General features: G+C 35.6%; 1 protein-coding gene across 1 annotated transcript; it reads left to right on the plus strand.

The window, feature by feature from the left end:
- Positions 1–700: 700 nt before the first annotated feature.
- On the plus strand, positions 701–19,580 carry LOC133211265 (coiled-coil domain-containing protein 171-like; the record flags this gene model as incomplete). The annotated part of the gene is made up of 8 exons (XM_061351469.1): positions 701–851; positions 2,744–2,944; positions 4,827–4,994; positions 6,911–7,099; positions 12,985–13,489; positions 14,211–14,327; positions 18,703–18,923; positions 19,515–19,580. Coding segments are annotated over exons 1-8 (1,548 nt in total), but the record flags the coding sequence as incomplete, so codon positions are not given.
- Positions 19,581–19,588: the final 8 nt, after the last annotated feature.

Below are 19,588 nucleotides of genomic sequence, written 5' to 3' on the forward strand. Positions count from 1 at the left end.
AGTCTCCTGATTTGAGATAAAACCGAAACTTAATTTCCAAAGTAATTTGTAAATTTTGTAAATTTTTTTTTTTTTTTTTTACTTCTGAGTTGCCCCTTAGTGTTTAAGTACCAGCAGTAACCTGAACTCTAATACATATCTATTCAATGCTTTCTTTCAGACATTTGTATTGCTAACTTCATCACTGGGTAAAGACACAGGTTATAATGATGTGTCGTTATCTTTTTCGAAAATGGAAGGTGAAGCTAGTGCACGTACTGATCATGAGCTACCTCTAAGGTGGTTGCTTGTAACATCACAAGTAGCTCAATAGTCACAATGAGTCTCAGGAACATGGCTGCTTTTTATGGGTATATGAGTACTGCCCAGCACTCCATAAAAAGTAGAGACCAGGCTTGCAGCTGGACAGTTTCTGCAAAAGGCCACTGACTTTGAGAACTTGTTTTCTGAAACCACTGCCCAGATTATAATCTGAATTTATTATATTTTCACATGTGTTTCAAAGTTTGCGTTTTTGTCAGATATTTTGGAAGTTAATGGGAAATTTAATACTGGACTCAGTTGTGGATTCTGCCACTGCTGTTTATCTTAAATCATTATAAAAATCTTAATGCTTTTGCAATAGCGCGTATGTGTGGAGTATGAATATTGCCAAAGGAATTAGAAACTTTTTTAAAAATTTATTTATATATAAAATTCTTGTATTCAAATGATTATGTAGCTTTTATGTAAAAGCCTGTTTGACCTCCATATTTTCACAGCTTAGGAAAATGGAGGCTTTGTGTGAAAAGAAGACAAAAGAACTTGAGACATCCAAAGAGAAAATGTGTGCTTTAAGTGAAGACCTTAAGGTATGGTTTCAGGAACTTAACATAAAATATGAAAGTTCTGCAAAAAATGTATTTTTTTTGTATTTATGGTGTCTTTTTATCTTATCAGACTTAAGTCTTTCTCTTGTATTCTGTTGAGCAGACGAGTTTACCTTGCAAGCTTGTGTGAAGTCATGCTGCTTTATTCTGGTTACCACCTTAGACTACCTAACTGATCTTTTCTGATCATAACTGATTGCAGTTCTGGAATAACTTGAAATAGATTTATCCACTTGTAAAATATTGTTTTATACTGAAATCAGCATTGGTAATTTTTTCCTGTTAATTGTTTTTCTCCAGAAAAGGGGGAATTTAATTACCTCTGTTTGTATGAAAGCACATTTTATTAAAGATGTCCTTTCCTTTGTTAATTTTTGTTGTGTTTATCTGACAAGTTAATGTATGTATGAGGCATCAGTCGTCCTTAACAGTGTGCAGCCCAAAATTTCCTGAAGTATAAAATCTACCTGAGTGCTGATAAAAATACTTGAGAACTCTTTTCTTTAGTTTCTGAACAAGGTTTTTTTTTTTTTTTTATATCTCTGTTTTTGGCTGACACACCCTTTTAGTAATGTCCTGTCTGGTTACATCAATGGCCAAGGGAATGAGGAAGTTCTGAGGTCATGGTTAAACTTAATCTCCCAACTGGCACTATATTATATTACTGCCAAAATAGAACGTCTCTGTTCCCAGTGTTACTCAGATTCTTTTGCTGGGAATATGCTGCTTTATCACTTTAGTCACAGATGCTTCTGCAGCACTCGTTGAATCTTCATAGTAATTGTTACTTGCATGTGACCTCCTGCTATCTGATTGAAACTCTCTTCACCAATTTATGTTTGGAGGACTTCAGCCTTCTGCTTCTGTTGCAGCACCTTTGTAAGGCACCTAAAAATTTTCCAACCCATTGCAACAGATACTTGTATACTTCATGCAAAAACTGAATTTGCTACACGCAGATGGTGATGGTTTTATGCAGTTCACTAGTTTCTCTTTAAATTTTTGCTAATAAATCTGTATATATGAATGCAAACTAGATAAAGTCTGACAGCATTTGTGTTACAAAATTGGCATTGCTTTAATCTTTTAGTGTTTTCATTACGAAGAATGAAAGTTGTCACTCTCTGATGAATTTGGAATTATCTTTCCTATTATATTTCCCATATAAGCAGCTATGCTTTTATGAAAAACAAACAGTGCTTTCAGTTTGACCTTTAGCAAACTTAAGCAGTGCTGGAAGTGCAGTGAATGTAAGAGTGGAAAGCATGTGTATCTGTCCACTCCATCTCAGCAATCTTCTAGCTGAAAAGGGGTAGTATATTCAGTTCTTTGTTTACCTTGCAAGATTTGGTACTAGTAATGACTGTATTTATGATAATTTCTGATTATTAGTTTCTTCCAATGGTCCAGTCTCCCAAGAGAGCCCTTGCATTTTTTTTTTTACTGTGCAGACAAAGAATGCAGTGGGTAACAGCAGATGTCTGTGTTGTCTACCTACTCAGCTGTAATGAATCAGATTTACTTAGAAACGTAGTGTATCTTTTCACTAGCTCTGAGAGCTCTCTACTCTCTGTGGAGAATAACTTGTGTCCATGAATTCTGTATCTCAGTTGCGGCTGTAGAGGGTATTCAGAAGGTCACTGCACCATGGTGCTTTTATCTCTGAGATGGATTTCTGATGCTGTCTAGTTACAAGCTGTGGAGAAAGACTATTGTTAGTTTTGAAATTCTGTTTTTGAAAGATATTTAGCTTAGCCTGCAGTCTTCTGAACATGTGGCTATACGACTGTTTATTTCCTCAGATGCTGAGCACTGGATTAAGGGAACATTTTATAGAGTAAAATTCTCTTCTGTTCCATGCCTTTTTTCTACAGGAAGCTCAGGATAATCTAGATGATGCCAATAAAGAGTTAAATCATCTGCACACTAAATGTACAGACAGAGAGACTTTAATAGGAACTTTAAAAATTGAACTGCTGAATGTATGTCAATGCTTGGAGAAGGAGAAAGTACGCGTCACAGAATCTGAAAATGAAATCCAGAAGCTTACCAGGGCTTACCAGAAGGATATGGAGGTATTACCAAAGACAAGATGACTGTCAAAGAGAGTCTTTTATTTAATCTCAACTTTATACATTTACATACTTTGGATGGTTATTCTTAGTCTTAACAGATTTATCCCTGAAATATGATTTTAAGATATGTATTTTGAAATATGTATTTAATATCTACAGGATCTCAGGACATACTCGTTCTCCTTCTATATCAGAATTAATAACTTAACCCTTCCAGTGTTTGGATTTTTGATCAACTAAGTTTATTTAAAGAGCTATGCCTGATGAACAATTATTTCTTTCTTTCAAATTGAAAGTTAACAAAAATGTTTTACGATTGAAACATACAATAGTCAACATCATGTGTTACTAATTCACATGGCAATTGATAGATAGCAAATGTGGAGTTGAGGTACTTTTGCCTGCATGACACAAACCCTAGAAATTCTTATTTGTTACCTGTTAGCTTGTTGTGGTATGCCGTATGTGGGAATTGCTGCACAAAGTCTTGTTTCAGAACTATTATCTTTCTCCTTATATTTGTTTACAGATGTTAGTTTTATCGCTTTTTCTCCCCCAATAAAGCATAAAAGTACTAGCAATAGGAGTGATATACTTTATCATGGTTGTGCATATTGAGCTCATTACTTCCCCAAATTTGGACATGGATGCCAACTGAGTAAAAAGAAAACATTCTTTCCACCTCTTTTACAGTCTGGTATTTAATTTGTGTCCACATGAAGCAGCTGGAATTGTTATACACATGAGATAATGATTAAAGTGAAGGAAACTAGAGGCTTGGCTATATTGTAAAGTCAGCATGTCTACAACACTGTGGTTGCATTCAACTTGTGTGAATTGATTTTGGTTCTTGGGATCTCTTTTTCACGCCAAATGGATAATTACCATCCTTGATTTGTCACAGCTCAAGCAAAAATGTAATGGTGGTGGCACACTCAATTTTCAGTAGGGAATGAGGAGATCTGCTAGAAGTAAAGTTTAAACTAAACTGCAATTTTTTATTGCCTAAAAATACCATTGAGTAATTTTGAGAAAATGCACCAAAGTATAATGGAAAGGGCTCAGAAAAACCACAGTTCCCCATCTCAGTAATCCACAACTTCTTAATGTAAAGCCTCATCCATCCCTGAAAAACAGTGGGAACCTTTACAATAGTTTACTGCCTTTGAATAAAGTCTCTGTTTCTTGTGGCATTTGAGATACAGCTTTCTATTGTTGTCTTAATCGAAATGGCTAAATTGCATATATGTACTAAAAGGGTGAAGGCTGAAATTTCAGCTGTTGTTGCTGAAGTTTATTTATAACTTGCATCAATTTATTATGTTTACACTAAAATATTTATATCTATTATATTTACATGAAAATCAGTGTAAATGAATGAGGCATGGCTTGAGGAATTTAACTGATGAAGCTACAAGTCTATTGCACATAATCCACACAAAAATAATTTTTTAATGACTTTAGAGTGGTAATTGTATAAGCAATGTGCTATGCTGCTAAACTAATCAGACGACTATGTGTTGTGCAGGTACAGGAGGTGCATTCAATTTGACTGTACCTGAACATGTTAACATGAATGATCAGATTGCTCTACTAATAGCACGAAAAATTTTATTTCTATCGTCAGGTACTAGTTGCGACCACTGCAAGATTGGGGTGGCTTTGTTTGTATAATCAAATTTTGTAATAGCTGTTTTCGTACTCTGGCTTTAATATGTATGGCTGCAAATATTAACAAGGGATTGAGGAATTTTGACAAGATTTGAGAATTAGCTTTGTGGGTTTTTCAGCTGTGTGCAGCTCACATTATTACACATATGATGCATCTCTTTGGATTATAACACTGTTCAGATACAGCAGTTGATTTTTCTTTTTGTTTCAGGAGAAGCTAACCTTCCTCCATAGCTTATACCAGCGTTTGGTAGCAGGCTGTGTGCTTATAAAACAACCAGAAGGCATCATAGATAGATTCTCTTGGTCTGAGCTTTGTGCAGTCTTGCAGGAGAATGTTGATGCCCTGATCTTAGACCTCAACAGGGCTAATGAGAAGGTAAGTGTCCTTAGGCACTAGCTACCTCTATTAAATTCAGTGACATTTGTCCACATCACAGTATCATTAAAAAGGACTGACATTCATCTTATTTCAAAAAGAATTTGGACGTTAATAATTCAATACCATTAATTATGGCTTGTCTACAACTCAGTTTGATGCCATTGCTGTGGGCATGTAAATGTGACTGAAGTCTGTATGAAGTCTCTAAGCTCCACTTTCTGTGCAGGACATGCTAATAGTACTAGCCAATATTAGCCACAGGGACCTAATTAAAAGAAAATAAATTAATCTTACTGATGAAGCAATTCAAAGAACTTAGTCATTTACACTAATAAAGCAAGTCTTTATTTTAGCATAAAACAGAAACAAAATGCACTTCAGGATCTTCATCTTTTAATGTTTATGATTCAGAGGTACTATCTGAGAAAATGCTAGTGTATTTATTTGGTTTAACTGTAACTTTTGGATTATGAAATTTGTGTTCAGAAATACAATAAAAAAAATTTATTTTCATAAAGTTTGTCAATATTTAAGGGAGATGCTGTACTTTTCTGAATGATTTTAATGTGAATAAGCTTACATGGCTTTCTCCCCAGAAATCCCCGTGTTTTCAGGAATGAAAAGACTTCTTTTTAAATAACTTAAACTGGCTCCAAGGGGTAACGTATGCCACTCTTCAGGATTTCAGTTTGTGTTCTGCCTGCATTGATCAGGCTAGTCATACAGTCTAATACAGTGACTCCAGATCTTGTCTGCTCTGACATTTTGTTCTTCAGGCCCAGGAGGAGAAAGCTCTTTGAGGAGTTTCTCATCTCCTGGAATTGTGGCCTCTCCTATGGCTGGATTACAAGACAAGGCTGGTTACAGTGAATCGTTTTCACTCTGCCCATTATTTAGTAAATACCGCAGAAGTCAATGGAATTTATCAAAGAGGGATTATGCAGATTGATTGTATGTTTCTGTTTTCCTTTTGATGTCAAGGAGGAAAAGGAATGGAAGGGAAGGGCTTGAACATTGTTGACAGTGTTTGGGGGGGGTTGTGTATTATCGTTTCTTGCTTTTTAATTTAGTATGGCTATTGACATTGATTATGGGGTCTCTAGGGCTCTTTTCATGTTCCCACCAGCTTTTCAGTGATTTGGGGCATTTACCTGTGTGTTACCTGTTTATTGAGAACAAATTTTTTTCTCTTGCAGTTCTGTGTGATCTATTTCCAAAGTATCTTGCTGATATTCTAGTATCTAGTAACTAATAACAAAGTATAGGCATGTGTATTTAGAGGTCATCTTTAGCTTGACTCATTTCTCCATTTAGTTTGCATGGGACCTGCAAAGCTAGGCCACAGAGTGAATCCCTTCATGCTTGTTGAAAACACATCATGAACAAATGAGCTCCTTGGAAGAAAAACATTCTGTGCACTGAAATTTCCTGAAATTATTTTAGTGCTGAATAATACATGCAATGTTTCAACTTTCCAGTAAAACAAACAAACAAACAAACAAAAGGACTATTTTTTCATTATTACTTGCAACCCTTGCAAACTGCTGAAGGACTGGTATACTTGTGTTGCTAATTTAGCAGCACAAAATTTACTGCACGTGTTTCAAAGTAATACAGGAAGTGTCCAGTTCATGTTTCCAACAAAGAAGGAAACAGGTATATGCAAGGTGGTATAAGGATGACAAAACTGAAACCAAGGAAAATTCATTATTCCTAAATATGTCTCAGTTTTCTTGAAAGAGTCAAGTAAGCAATCAGTCATTAAAGGTTTTTACTTCGTTTAAATAAATGTGTTGAAGAAATTACAATTTGGATTTTATGCTGGAATAGCCTGTGTTTAAATTAATATGTACAATTAAAGTAAAAAAGTGTTTTGGGAGGTAAAAGAATTTTTGGTAACGTATGTCACACAGATATCTCGCCTAGAATGTGTTTGTAAGAGCAAGTCCGATACTGTGAATGAGCTTCAGCAGAGCCAGGAAGATGCTTTTAGAAAAATGGCTGAACAAATGAAAGCACAGGAAAGCTGTTGGCAGAAACAAAAAGTGGCTCTGGAGCAGCAGTACTCTAGTCTCCTTGCGGAAGTTCATGTAAGGGTACAGGTATGGTGCTGTGAACCTCTGATTTTTTATTTTTTCTTGTAAATATTTAATGCATTATTTCAGTACTTTTTTAAGCTACTAACCAATTTAAGGTTGTTTGGGAGTTTCATTATATTTTTAAAATAATTAAAAAAATAATTAAAAACCCAGCACACTCCACCCTATTCTGCTAGCATTAACTTCACTTATAGCAAGAAATAAATTACTTTGTTAAAACATTCCAGAAGTGATTTGTTTAATTTGGTGTAACAGTTGCTATTGTTTTTTTTATTTTGAGAATGTTAAAGCTATAAGAACGAAATGCCCTATTTAAAGAATTGTGCAGGGCAGCAGTTACTTCTCCAGTGTCCTGGTTTGTAAAGACTCTGTAGAGTAATGGTGATGTGGTGTCATCTGGTGATAAATTTAGTCATGTACATTCTGACCAATTACCAGTTACATTTGCAGATTTCAGCGGTATCGAAGGACTCTGTTACATGAGTACTACAATGAGCAATGGTTCACAAGTGTAAAATAGTTGTCACAGACTGTTAGAAAAGTTGTTTGCAATCTAAAATTTTCACTGTTATTCTACAACCACAGTTCATTGTCTTTTCAGTTATATTCCTTTACATGTGTTTCAGTTAAGTGTTACGAAATAGAGAAATGAATAGGCCTTTTTAATTGTTACTTCATCAGGAGAATGTATATGACTCAGCTTTTGGGTTTTGAGCTCTTTGCATTCTGAAAGATGTATTTACGAAGTGTTCTTTAGATACAGCGATTCACAGTCATTTCTTAGGAATGAGTTAAACTCTTGTATATATTTTTTTCTTGATATTTACATTTCACATTGGATATTTGCAATACTAAAAATATCCCTGTAAATAGAATAAGTGGCATCCAGACTTACCTTAAGTTCTCCCAACATCCTGTAGTTTCATCTAATGAAATCATTGCCAACAAACAGAATGATAACATGAGACAGCTTAATTTTAAAAATTACTTTTCCTTATGTCCTGTGTTCAGCGGTAGCAATCAATTTTTCTCCTTCTTGGTAGCTGGTGCAGGAATCAGGGACAGGACACCTGACCCAAACTAGCCGAAGAGGTACTGTTGTTGTTTAAACCCAATCAGCCACGCAGTTTCTACTCCCCCCCCACCCTCTTTCTTTCCTTCCCTCCTCCCCTTTCCCAGAGGGGGATGGGGAGGAGAATCGAAAGAATGTAACTCTCAAGGGTTGAGATAAGAACAGCCCAGTAACTGAGGGATAACACAGACCACTGCTGCTGCCACCAGTAGTAATGATAAGGGAAATAATGAAAGAGAATACGATACCACTCGCTGAAACGAGCCCGACCGAGAAGAGAGTGCCCTTCCTGGTAACTCCCAGTTACATCCTGGGCATGTGCTGTGGTATGGAATACCTCTTTGGCTAGTTTGGGTCAGGTGTCCTGTCTCTGCTTCCTCCTGGCCTCCCCTCCTCCCTGGCAGATCATGAGACTCACGAAGTCCTTGGTCAGAGTAAACATCAGTGTTATCAGTGCTGTTCCCAGGCTGAAAGTCAAAACACAGCACTGTACCAGCTACTAAGAAGAAGAAAAACTGACTGCTACTACTAAACCCAGGACACCTTGCTAAAGAAAAAGGGGACACACAGTTTAGATTCCTACCTCCTACAGATGCTTAAAAAAAAAAAAAAGGGCCTGAGTCATCTCTTGTGGAATTCTTAGCATATTGTGGAGAATTGGTGCTGTGCAGTACTGTACCATTCTTTGGAATGGGGCTGAACCAGCTGGTCTTTTAATCTGAAGTATGTAAACAGCTATCAGAGTGTGTTCTGAAATCATGGCTCTCTTTGGAGAGTGCATTAGATCTGTCTTCTAGAAAATACTTTCATCTGTCAACTTGCAGTACAGGTCTGCTGGGTTTCGTAAAGGGAAATGCTTTCCCTTAGAAATAGATGGGCATGTTTTCTAGTTCATATTGCAAGTTGGAGTACATGCTGATAGTGTTGTAATCTAGGCAGTGTGTGTCTGTCTGTGTTCAACAAAACTTTGTTGCATCTTTTTTCCATCCTGTGTTCCAGTTGCCTGCCTTACCATTCAGTGTCAATCTGGAAAGACAAGTCTTAATTTCTTTGGTATTTCTAACTTGTGGATGACTTTGGGCCTGCAAATACCAGCTTAAACCTTTACCTTTCTGGGAACCATAGGGTCCCTGGATGTCTTTTGTTAGGGCTATTCTAATCCTGATGCTTGTTTTTCATAAGACTTGACTGTCTTTTACCCTATTTGTCTGCAAGATCACTGCTCTTTTGGATCATAGGTGTGTGGACAGATTAACTTTATCGCCTTATTTCCATAAGAAACAAGGAAAACTATGCCTCAAGTTATGGAATGTCATCTAAGGGTCTTTTAGATATTACTCTGTGCCAGTGTTTATGTAAACATACAGAATGCAATATTTAATAATTCAATAAACCAATCTCTTGCTGGTCCCTTTCCAGAAGTGGAAGAGTAGTGATTTTTGCTGTCATGCACCAAGCTAATGGTGCATCATAGGATGCATCCTTGTGCAACTTTGTCTTCAACCAGTGTTCTGTGCCTTTTTCTAGACACTTTCGCCTCAGAGATCCTGGGTGGAGACTTCTTTAGTTTTTGCATTTGACAGTACATGTACAAAGGCAGACTGAGACTGTGAATTCAGACTCTCAGAAGTTCATGGAGAGCTCCAACTACACAGCAGTATGAGTAATATATATTGGAAATTGCGGTTTTTCTTTCTTAGAGCTGTGGTAGAGTGAGGGCTTTTCAGAATGGTCTCCTTATGATTAAATTGTAATATTGCAGTACCTGGAGGGTTTAGTAGCAATGACACCTGCCACTGCTTCTGTCCCCAGCCATACTGTTCAGGGTCCCTGATTGCAAGATAGAATCTATGGATGCTAACAGTTACTACTTCAAGGCTGTTACTGTAGGTCAGACAATGTAATCAGAAAGCAGTTTCACTGTTATTCTCTAGGACAAAAATTCCCAGAGTGGCCTTATCACAGATCAGCAGTAAACAAGGCACTCTATAGATACTGCTTTTGTCAGTGGTCTCTGTGTTTGCAGAGTTAATGGGGCCTAAATTGCATATGCTTTTTACTTGCCTTCTGTAACAGGAGTGCAGTCCTCTTGATTTGATCGTGTGCCATTTTCAAAATGCTACTGTGCTTGTTCCTTAGCCTCTCAAAAATATTTGTTTAGACTGTGCACAGTTTCACAGAAGATGCCCTCTGAATTTTAACTATCAGTTGTTGTTTGTTTATTATGTAGACATTTATTAATCTGTCCCCATTTTTTTTTTTTTTTGTGGTAACCACTTAAAATAGAAGGGGTTTGTTCTGATATGCAAAAACGTGTTGCAGGAGAAAAATCATGTAGCTACATAAAAAATGTTATTTTCAACAGAAAAATAAAAGGTTTTCTAAACAGGAAAGGGAAAAAGTCCTCTAGGGAGGAAAAAAATCTTATTTGCGCTATTTTTTTTTTGGGTCGTTGTTTGGCAGCCTTGCTTTCATAGCAAGGCTGGTGAAATAGCTAAAGTACCTTGCAGTTGTATCAAAAGTCAGTGCAATCAGTGCCAAAGCAGGTATAAGTACATGTAACTATACCGTTCCTGACCCACTGGGTGTCTTTGATAGACATGTCTGCCGATGTACTTAAAGCACAGGAAAGAAGGGGAGGACAGTGGTGTTGATACTGTTAGATATATAGATGTATATTTTTAGAAAAATACTGAAATACAGGAAAACCTGTTGAAGTCATAGTGTCATTCTATTTCTAGTTTTCAGTTCAAGCCAGAAGAAAAGATAAGGATATAGTAAGAAGTAGGATGAAATAGTATTGCTAGTTGCACCTGTTTTTTTTATTAAGGATTCTTGGAATCCACCAAGCTCTGCAATCCAGTGAGGTGTCCCTTAAGCTGGCTTGCCAATGTTTAAGAAGAAATGGTGTCCCTTTCAAAAAGTGTGCTTTTAAGATTTGAAGAAAATGCTCAAAACAGTGTGGGGTAAGACAGAAGCCATTATTAGCTGGTAAAATCAAGGGGTATTTTCTTACCAAACTTTTGCATTTCTGTAGTCAGAGATTGTCTTGTTCAGTTTTACATATTACCATATAACCATAGTCATAAAAACACTATGCTATTTTAAAAAAATAAGCTTTAATTAGGCAGAGCACTGAATATTAGTATTGCTGCTCAACGACCCTGTAGGGATCACACTTTGTTTACTCGGATACTGGCCTTTCATCTATGACGGCCAGAAAGTGTAAGTTGTTTTCTAAATTCAGCTTACCTTTTCAGTTCCTTCCAGTCATATTATCAGGGTTTTGTTTTGTTTTGTTTCGTTTCTGTAAAAATCAAACACTGTAAATAATGTAGTAGCACTGAAAGTATTGTACATGTTCATACTTAATTTTAGAGTAGTAAGTAACATGAGGCCTTGTAAATTGCCTTCTGTAATTAGATCTTTTAGTTACCTACTCTGTTTTCGTATTACTGAAAGTGCTTTAATAATACTACAAATTCTTCCTTTTCTGAAACAAAAAAGATGGTCTGACTGACTAGGGTACTGCTGTATAGAAGCATGGAATCTTTTATTTCCATTCTATGGAGAGCTATGTATCTTCTTTTAACTGTTGTGCTTGCAGTGTGGAGGAGGGTGAAGAAACCACGGTGCCCCTCTCACTGCTTGCTTGGAACTTGTACAAAGTAGAATACATGAGAATGTGTTTGGATGATACCATTTTATTTCTCTTTTGGACACTGCTGGCAGAAATAACCTCATTCCACTTTCAACAAAATTGCTTATAGCTCTAAGAGAGGTACCTAAACCTTAGCATAAACCTCTCTTTATCATACAGACTTGTCATTCCATTCACGTTTGGGTTTTCGTGTTCATGTGTTGTAACTGGGGCGTAAGCATTAAACTTGAGTTTGTGGGTTCTGTGTGAGCAGTGCCTAAAATTCTTGTTTAAATGTAGCCTCAAGTGGTTATTCCAATCACAGAGGACTCTCATGCATCAAGAAGCCGGTCTAAATCTCTGAGGTCCCAGCATAGGGTCTTGATTTCTGTACAAGAACTGCATGTTATCAAAAGCAACCAGTCTGTGCATGGTCTAACCTTAGTCCTGGCATTCCCTGGCTTGTTAGCGTCTTCATTTTGCTGGACTGGTTTACTGTTTTAAATCTTCTTCTTTCTCCATATCAGGGCATACAGAGGAAAATAAAAATTGTTCTGCAAGTTGAAAAAAATCTGTAATGTCACTAGTCAAAATAAAAATATCTGTATTACACTGTCCTTTTGTAAACATAATGCTGTATGAGACCTAATTAATCTGTGAATATATAAGTAGGGGGTTGATTACAAAGTAATTAAGAGATCACCTTTACTTCCCCTTTCCCAGCTGCTGCCAATCTGTTTAGGTTTATCTTCCAGAGTGTTACTTGTTTTCTTACTCTCCCTTACACTTTCATTTCTGCTTTGAAAAACAAAAGTTCTTTCTTGAAATGGATGATGCAATTACTTATTTTTAAAACAACTCATAAAACTGTATTGTGGATGATCAGGTACTGTCAGACCTCTTGTGGGCTATTGCAGTACTAGTGGATTATCATATTTCTAGCTGAAGATTGTGCAGATTTTCCTTGTGCTATTTAATTATTTTTATACATCTGATTCTCTAACTGCTTGTTAGGTGAGATACTTTAACAGTCATTAGTAATATGTTTTGTTCCTTTAATGAGATATTTGAACCTGAAATAAAAAATTTCTTTTGTGGATCTAAAAATGTTGTTATTTTTTAAAAATATCCTCTAGGTAATATTTTTTCTGATTTTCTTTTTTCCCCTTATCCCAGGAATACCAAAAAACAGCAGAAAAAAACAAGGAAAAAATTTATGCCCTTGAAAGAAGACGGGATAAATTAGCCCTTGAAAATGTTTCTGTGAAAAATACGTTAACACAGATTCAGAAGGAGCATTCATCTCTCCTGGTAGCCTGTGCACTATTGGCGGGTGCCCTGTATCCTCTCTATGGCCGATCATGTGCCATGTCTTTCCAGAGGGAACTTCTCCAGGATCAGGTCAACATTTATGAATTAGTGAACCAGGAGATTAGGACCCTAGTTCATGCACTCTCTGATGTAGAGGAAGACAATCAAGATGATGCAAAACTGAAGAAAAGAAAACTCAAAGGCTTGATTCATGTATTTCGAAGAGGTGTGATTGCAGTTTTGGCAGCTAACAGATTTAAAGTTTTAGCCCAGTCTTCCAATTCCCTCTTCTCCTGGGTAGATGGCTTCAAAGAAGGCATTGGAATTCTAGTTTGTATAGGAGAATCCAAAGGCAAACATAATGTGTCAAGTAAGCAAATTGTTTTCTTCTTTGATAAGTGTTATGTCAAATTACGTGGTTAGTAAATAACAAACAGGAATGTTATCAATTGAGTGTAAAGAGAAATTTAATGACCTTTTTATAAATGTAGTTTCTGTATTTGTGATTTCTGGATTTCTTGGCAAATTTAATTTTCTCTGAAAAGGAAACGTTTAGTCTGTTAAGCATTGGAAGAAAAATTACAGCTACACATGTGAACTCATACTGTTTGATATTCTTGACATTTGCATTACAGATTTCAGAACTAGTTGCTACCACATTCTCTGTGGTAAATACATTGTAATGTACATTTTTGAAAGGGTGCTTCCTCTTCTATTACTAACTTCTACTATTTATTACCTACTAAAAATGCAAAAAGTTACTTTCTGATTCAAGTAAAATATTAATATAGGATTTCTAAATTTTATTTAGAGATTATGTAGTTTTCCTGGCCCTTCCTGTTACCAGATCAGCTTATGCTTCCTGCTGCAAGGATTAATGGTATCAAAAATGTTTCCCAGACTAGGAGATCTGTCTACTTTTCTACTCCTTTTGGTAGTTCTGGAAGCATATTTAATACATTTAAATCATCCTGAAAGAAGAGCTAGTTTGGAGCTTGTACACCTAGTTTTGGTTAATTTCTGAAAGAGCAGGAGATAGTACTGTGTCTTAGTGATCTAGTTTTATTGCTAGCTACAATTCTGTTTCACAGGTCGTGAAGAGGAGCAAATTCACTGTGTTGAAGCATCCAGCTGGTTTACTAGTTCTAACCTCCTTGCTGCAATTACAAGTTCTGTCACTGAATTACAGGATGTTGTTAACACAACAGGTAAATTTAAGAGTATATTCTTGTTATATAAGGTAAAAAATAATCAGGGTGTTTACATGATTTCAGTTTTTGGGATTTTATCTAAACTATTCTGGATCAAATCTCTGGAGAGCTGTATTGTTGGAACAGTTTAATTTTCTTTAATTAGTGATATGATACTTTGTAATTTCACTGTATAGAGTCACAGAAATGGTAGGTTGTAGAGTACTTCTAAAAAGTGTATAAACATCTTTTCCTCCTTTGCTGTGAGATAGAAAAAGAGCCATCTACACCATGCCAGTGCATGTTTGGAAAACCTGTTCTCAAAAGCTTCCAAGGAAGTAATATTTACAAGCTTCGAAGTTATTTTGTTCCACTGTTCTAATATTCAAAAAGTATTTTACTGAAGCTCAACCTATTTTTTTTTCTATAGAGAAAATGTATGTAATTTGTGCCTATTTCATCTGTGTTTTTCTTAAATGTAGGCCCTAAACCCCGCACATATTTAACCTGGGATATTGCTGCTGCTGACTGAAAAGAAATAATTATCTTCTGTGTTTTATATGATATTAATCTAGAATTTCCAGATCTGGAAAAAAATTGACTTTGATGGATACTGTTTTCAATAAACTGGTATCCGAAATCAGCCACTGAATGAAAAGTATTTTGATTCAGTTTCAGGTGCTCTTTCCTGTTTTCAGTAACTTCAGTTTACACCCCTCAAAAACAAAGTTTGAATTATGTTTCATAATATTTGCAGGGTTTTGCTGAAAGTGTTCCCCTGTATGTAATGTTGAGAAAGAACACCAAATTGATAAAGGATAAACTTTACAGCAGCATCGATGTGCTGAAGTGACTAATTAGAATACCCTAAACCTCATGATACATTGCTGGTATTCAAGCATATGAGAATTCTGGTGGACTCCTCTTGATACCTCTACTCTCAACACAGGTTTCATTCTGAGAATTAGGAAGTGCCATGCTGAGAATGTTATGGCCACACTTTGGTGATTTTTTATAGCTTATCTCTATTTTAAATAATTTTTCACAGAACCTCAAGATCTAACTTTTTGTGCATTACTTGGAATTCTGTTGCTCTTGAGATCAAAAGTCTCCTAAGAATCTGTGGTTCAAAAAAAGTAGTAATAAATAATTTAAAGTTTGACGTGAAATTCCAGAAGTGTTGAAGTGTTAAGGCTCTGAAGGAACATATTTGAAAGAAAGCTTGTGTACTTGGGAAATTATTTTATGTTCTCTAACTCATATTTCAAGTAGGATTCAAACCTTCAAAATGACTTTAATGATTTGGGAATTTATTTTAGATATAAATAAGAAATCTGAGGGGCATCTGCTCTCTTCAGATCTGGAAATAATGGCAGTTCCAGATTAGACTGCATATCACAGGAGGTGCGGTCTGGATGTACAATATGGCATGGTTTGGTGTCTTAAATTAAAATTACTGTTAAAGATGGCTAGGTTCTCAGGAACCATGTGAGGCAGTTGAAAGAAATCAAATCCAGGTTGCTCAGGTATCACTAAAACTTTTGGACTTACATGCTCTGGTGATTTAAGACACCTTTCTGGAGCTTTTAGCTTTTAAAAAATAGGGTTTGGTTTGACATTTACAATCATTTCACATTGTTCATTAGTTTGGTTCTCATTCCAGCATGTCTTGGGATGATCTCTTAGATTCAGTTTGAATACAAGTTCACTGAATTGTCAGGGTTTTTTGTTTTGGTTTATTTTGGTTTTTTTTTTAATGTTAGTTTTGTAGGTTTATTTGAACAGAATCTGTGCTGTGATAAACCAGAGAAAGTAAAGGTCAAGCATTTTGAATACAAACATCATCAACTGTTGCATGCACGAAGCATTTGAAGCTTAGCATGAAAATTTTAGTCTTGTGTAGTACTATAGTACATTCATCCTGCTGACTGTTCTATTTCACTAAAAAAGTGTAAGCAAGAATTTTCTTCATCTGTTAGTGAAGTGTGTCACTTTTCATTGTCTTTTTTTTCACCATTTCTTTAATTGTAAGAATTAACTGCTTTTTGTGTAATAGTGTTAATAATTTCTTATACACATTACAAGGTACATAATGCTTTTACTGTAATTTCTTGATTCTTTGTGGGCAGGTACTTAAAATGTGCAAACTTAAACCATGTATTCACTTCCCAGTAATTATAGATACAGTTTTTTGTGGAATTATGTTATATGCTCACTTCAATTTTCAAAGCAGTCAGTGCCTAGCTCAACATATTAATGTGTATTTAAGCCAAAAATGCTCTCCATAACACACCCCCCCAAAAAAAAACCAAAAAAACCCCAAAACCCAGACGTGATGATTTGCCTTGTTATTCCCCAGCCCAATAAGTTACCTTAAGTTGTAGATGCTAAGAATAGTTTGGTTATGAACTGGAACAATCATTTAAAATAGTACAAAACAATTGCCTGAACTATTATTCATTTATTTTTACTACAGTTGTACTAAAGTTTCTAGACACAGGGAAAGAGGCTGCCATCCCAGGTACTGCACGTATGGAGAAATACTGCCTTTTCTGGCAGGCAAACAATCTTGTGTAAAATGAGATACCAGCTGGAAATGCTAGGAAAAATGAGAGAACAGTAGGTCATTGGCAGTATTCTTGTTTTGGTATTTACCAAAAATCATGATAAAAGAGAGGGTTTTTTTTATAAGGTTTTGGTGTCATCTTATGTGAAAGCAGTGCAGTTGTTCTGGTTTTAATTTTTGGTTTAATTTTATTCTTCTTAACTAAACATTAAAACTAGCAAATGCATCTTGAATGGAGAAAAGAGATTGTCTTTGAAACTGAAAGATGGGTGGGACAGGATGATCTGTTAAAATATTGAAGATAGATTATCTTTTAAGTGATTACTAATAGGAAGTCAACACAAGTAAAAGATAGGAGCCTTAGCCAAAGTAGACAGAGTGGTGCAATAGCAGTTTCTTCTGAATAATTTTTTAATTATTGTTTCGAATAGAGTTTTGATAGATAAAGGTAACAATGCTGGATAAGATTTTTAGATGAATTGAAAGAGTGCTATATTAAACATGAATCCAGATTTACTACTAGCTGGGGTTATGGAGAGCATGTACTCAAAAATGGTATTCCAGCCAAGCACTGGAGTCACTGAAATAGTGGTATTTTGAAACCAAGCAGGAGAATTGCTCTGACAGAGACTGTAAGTCTGTCTTGCACCTTTTTATTTGTTTGCTTACAAATAAATTTTATCACATGTATGTGTAATTGATTATTTATGATAAGAATCGTAATCTAAAGATATCAGTAATTAAGTTTTATTTGCTTTGAATCTGTGGTGTTATCCTCACAATGTGTAAAAAGAAATTCTGTAACTTAAAAAAGCTACAGTATTTTTTTTCTGTTTATACTTTTAAGTAAATGTTTTAATTCACTGCAGCAACAGGAGATCTGCTGTACTACTGAATGTAAATAAGCTCTTCCATGCTTGTCATCTTACACTGATAGTATCATAAGACAAGTAATGACAGATTAAGACCTGCCTAGCAGAGGGAAAACTAAATTACAAGACTTTTATTAAGGCATAAATAAACCTATTAACTGTTATCTGGAATACCAATTAGTGGAAGGAGCGCTGACAATTTTATTTATCAACATTAAACACAATTATTAATTACAGACCTGACGAATCCAGCAGTAAGCAGGACATGTTGGGTGTGCTGGGGCCTTAAGTCCATTATATGAGAAGGATGATTACCAAAATCCTGTGGGGAAATAAGTAATTGTAGCTGTAAAATTTTAATTGCCTTGGAATAAGGTAAATTATATTCTCTTGTCTCAGAATATAAATAGTATGGCATTAAGGTACCAAGCCTCACTAATTTTGAACAGCAAATGATTTAGACATCTATAGAGGGAAGGGAAGAAGAGCCAGGAAACCCTCAGAAATTTGCATTGTAAATATTGCAATAAAGTAATTTACCATGTGCTATCACATCTGACATCTTGACCTGGCTTGCATGTACTTGTATCCATCTTACATGTTTTATGAATTACAAAATTCGGACATCAAAGAAAGACTTGACAAAGCATAGCATTGGAGGAGAATATAAAAACAACTAAAAAATTACTCTTTGACAAACAAATCCTATTCTAACGATCTTATCCTACTCTTCTACCCAAAGATTGATAGGAGTAGAGTATTCATTGCTAAATACAGAATTTGTCTGAAAGCCTTTCTGAGATATTTCCTGTGAGCTCAGTCTTCTACTTCTTAATGGAAATTTCCTACTGAATATTTTAAAGATGCTATTTATTGTTGTTGCTTTTTACCACTGAAGAAAGCCCCAAAACTAATAAACTTCGTGATGTTTCTTTGTTGTTGTTGTTTCTTAAAGATCCAAAGGCCCGGCTTTCTGAAAATGTACTTGTAAATGCAGCCAGGAACTCCTTTTCAAAACTTATGAACAAGCTGAATGTAATAATGGAGACTGGAACAGACAGCAGGAGCATTACTTACCTGGAGAAAAACTCCTTGGTACAGAGATTGGCTCATGGACTTCATAAAATAAATACCCAGGCCCTGGAAGCTGGATTATGTGACAGACTACCTGTTACGGTATGCTTATTTATGGTGCTACTTCATGTAACAGTACGTTCACAGCATAGGTTCACAGCATAAGTGTTATGGTGAAGCTGTCTTGATAGTACTGTTAATTTTGTTTCAGATTCTTTATGAGTCCATTACATTGAAGTCAGCTCCATAGAGAATCAGAAGTAGATTTGCAACACCCAAAGCAGTAGGGCGTTAATAGATCTTCTGTTGTCAAAGAATTTAAGAAGAGATTTGATATATCCAAGAAAAATATTTTTTTAATGTTCTGTCAAAATTGTTATTTGCTTTATAAGAACAAACTTGTAATGTTTGATAGCCTTCTTCACTTTAGCCGAAATGAAACAATAAAGTCTTTCTTACATAATCTTTTATTGTGGGCTTTACATGAAAAGAGGTACTTCCTTGAAAATGGAATTTCCAGTAACCCTCAACAGTACACAAAACACGTTCACATTCCTGCGCTCGCATGTGTCTTTTAGAGATGGACAGCAAAATGACAGCTTTATCTAATTTGCTCAGGTACTCAATGTGATTGTTTTTATTACTAAAATAGCACATTTTATAGCATATTATTTTGTTTCTGTTTACTAACAGAAAAGTATAGCATCTTTGCAAAAGAAGATATTTGAATTTACACAAAGACTTCATACAACGGAGGTGGAACGATG

The sequence above is a fragment of the Neopsephotus bourkii genome, unplaced genomic scaffold (genome assembly GCF_033783945.1).
Source record: "Neopsephotus bourkii isolate Nb327-2 ecotype Australia unplaced genomic scaffold, CSIRO-AGI_Nbou_v1 NB_592, whole genome shotgun sequence".
Taxonomy (NCBI): Eukaryota; Metazoa; Chordata; class Aves; order Psittaciformes; family Psittacidae; genus Neopsephotus; species Neopsephotus bourkii.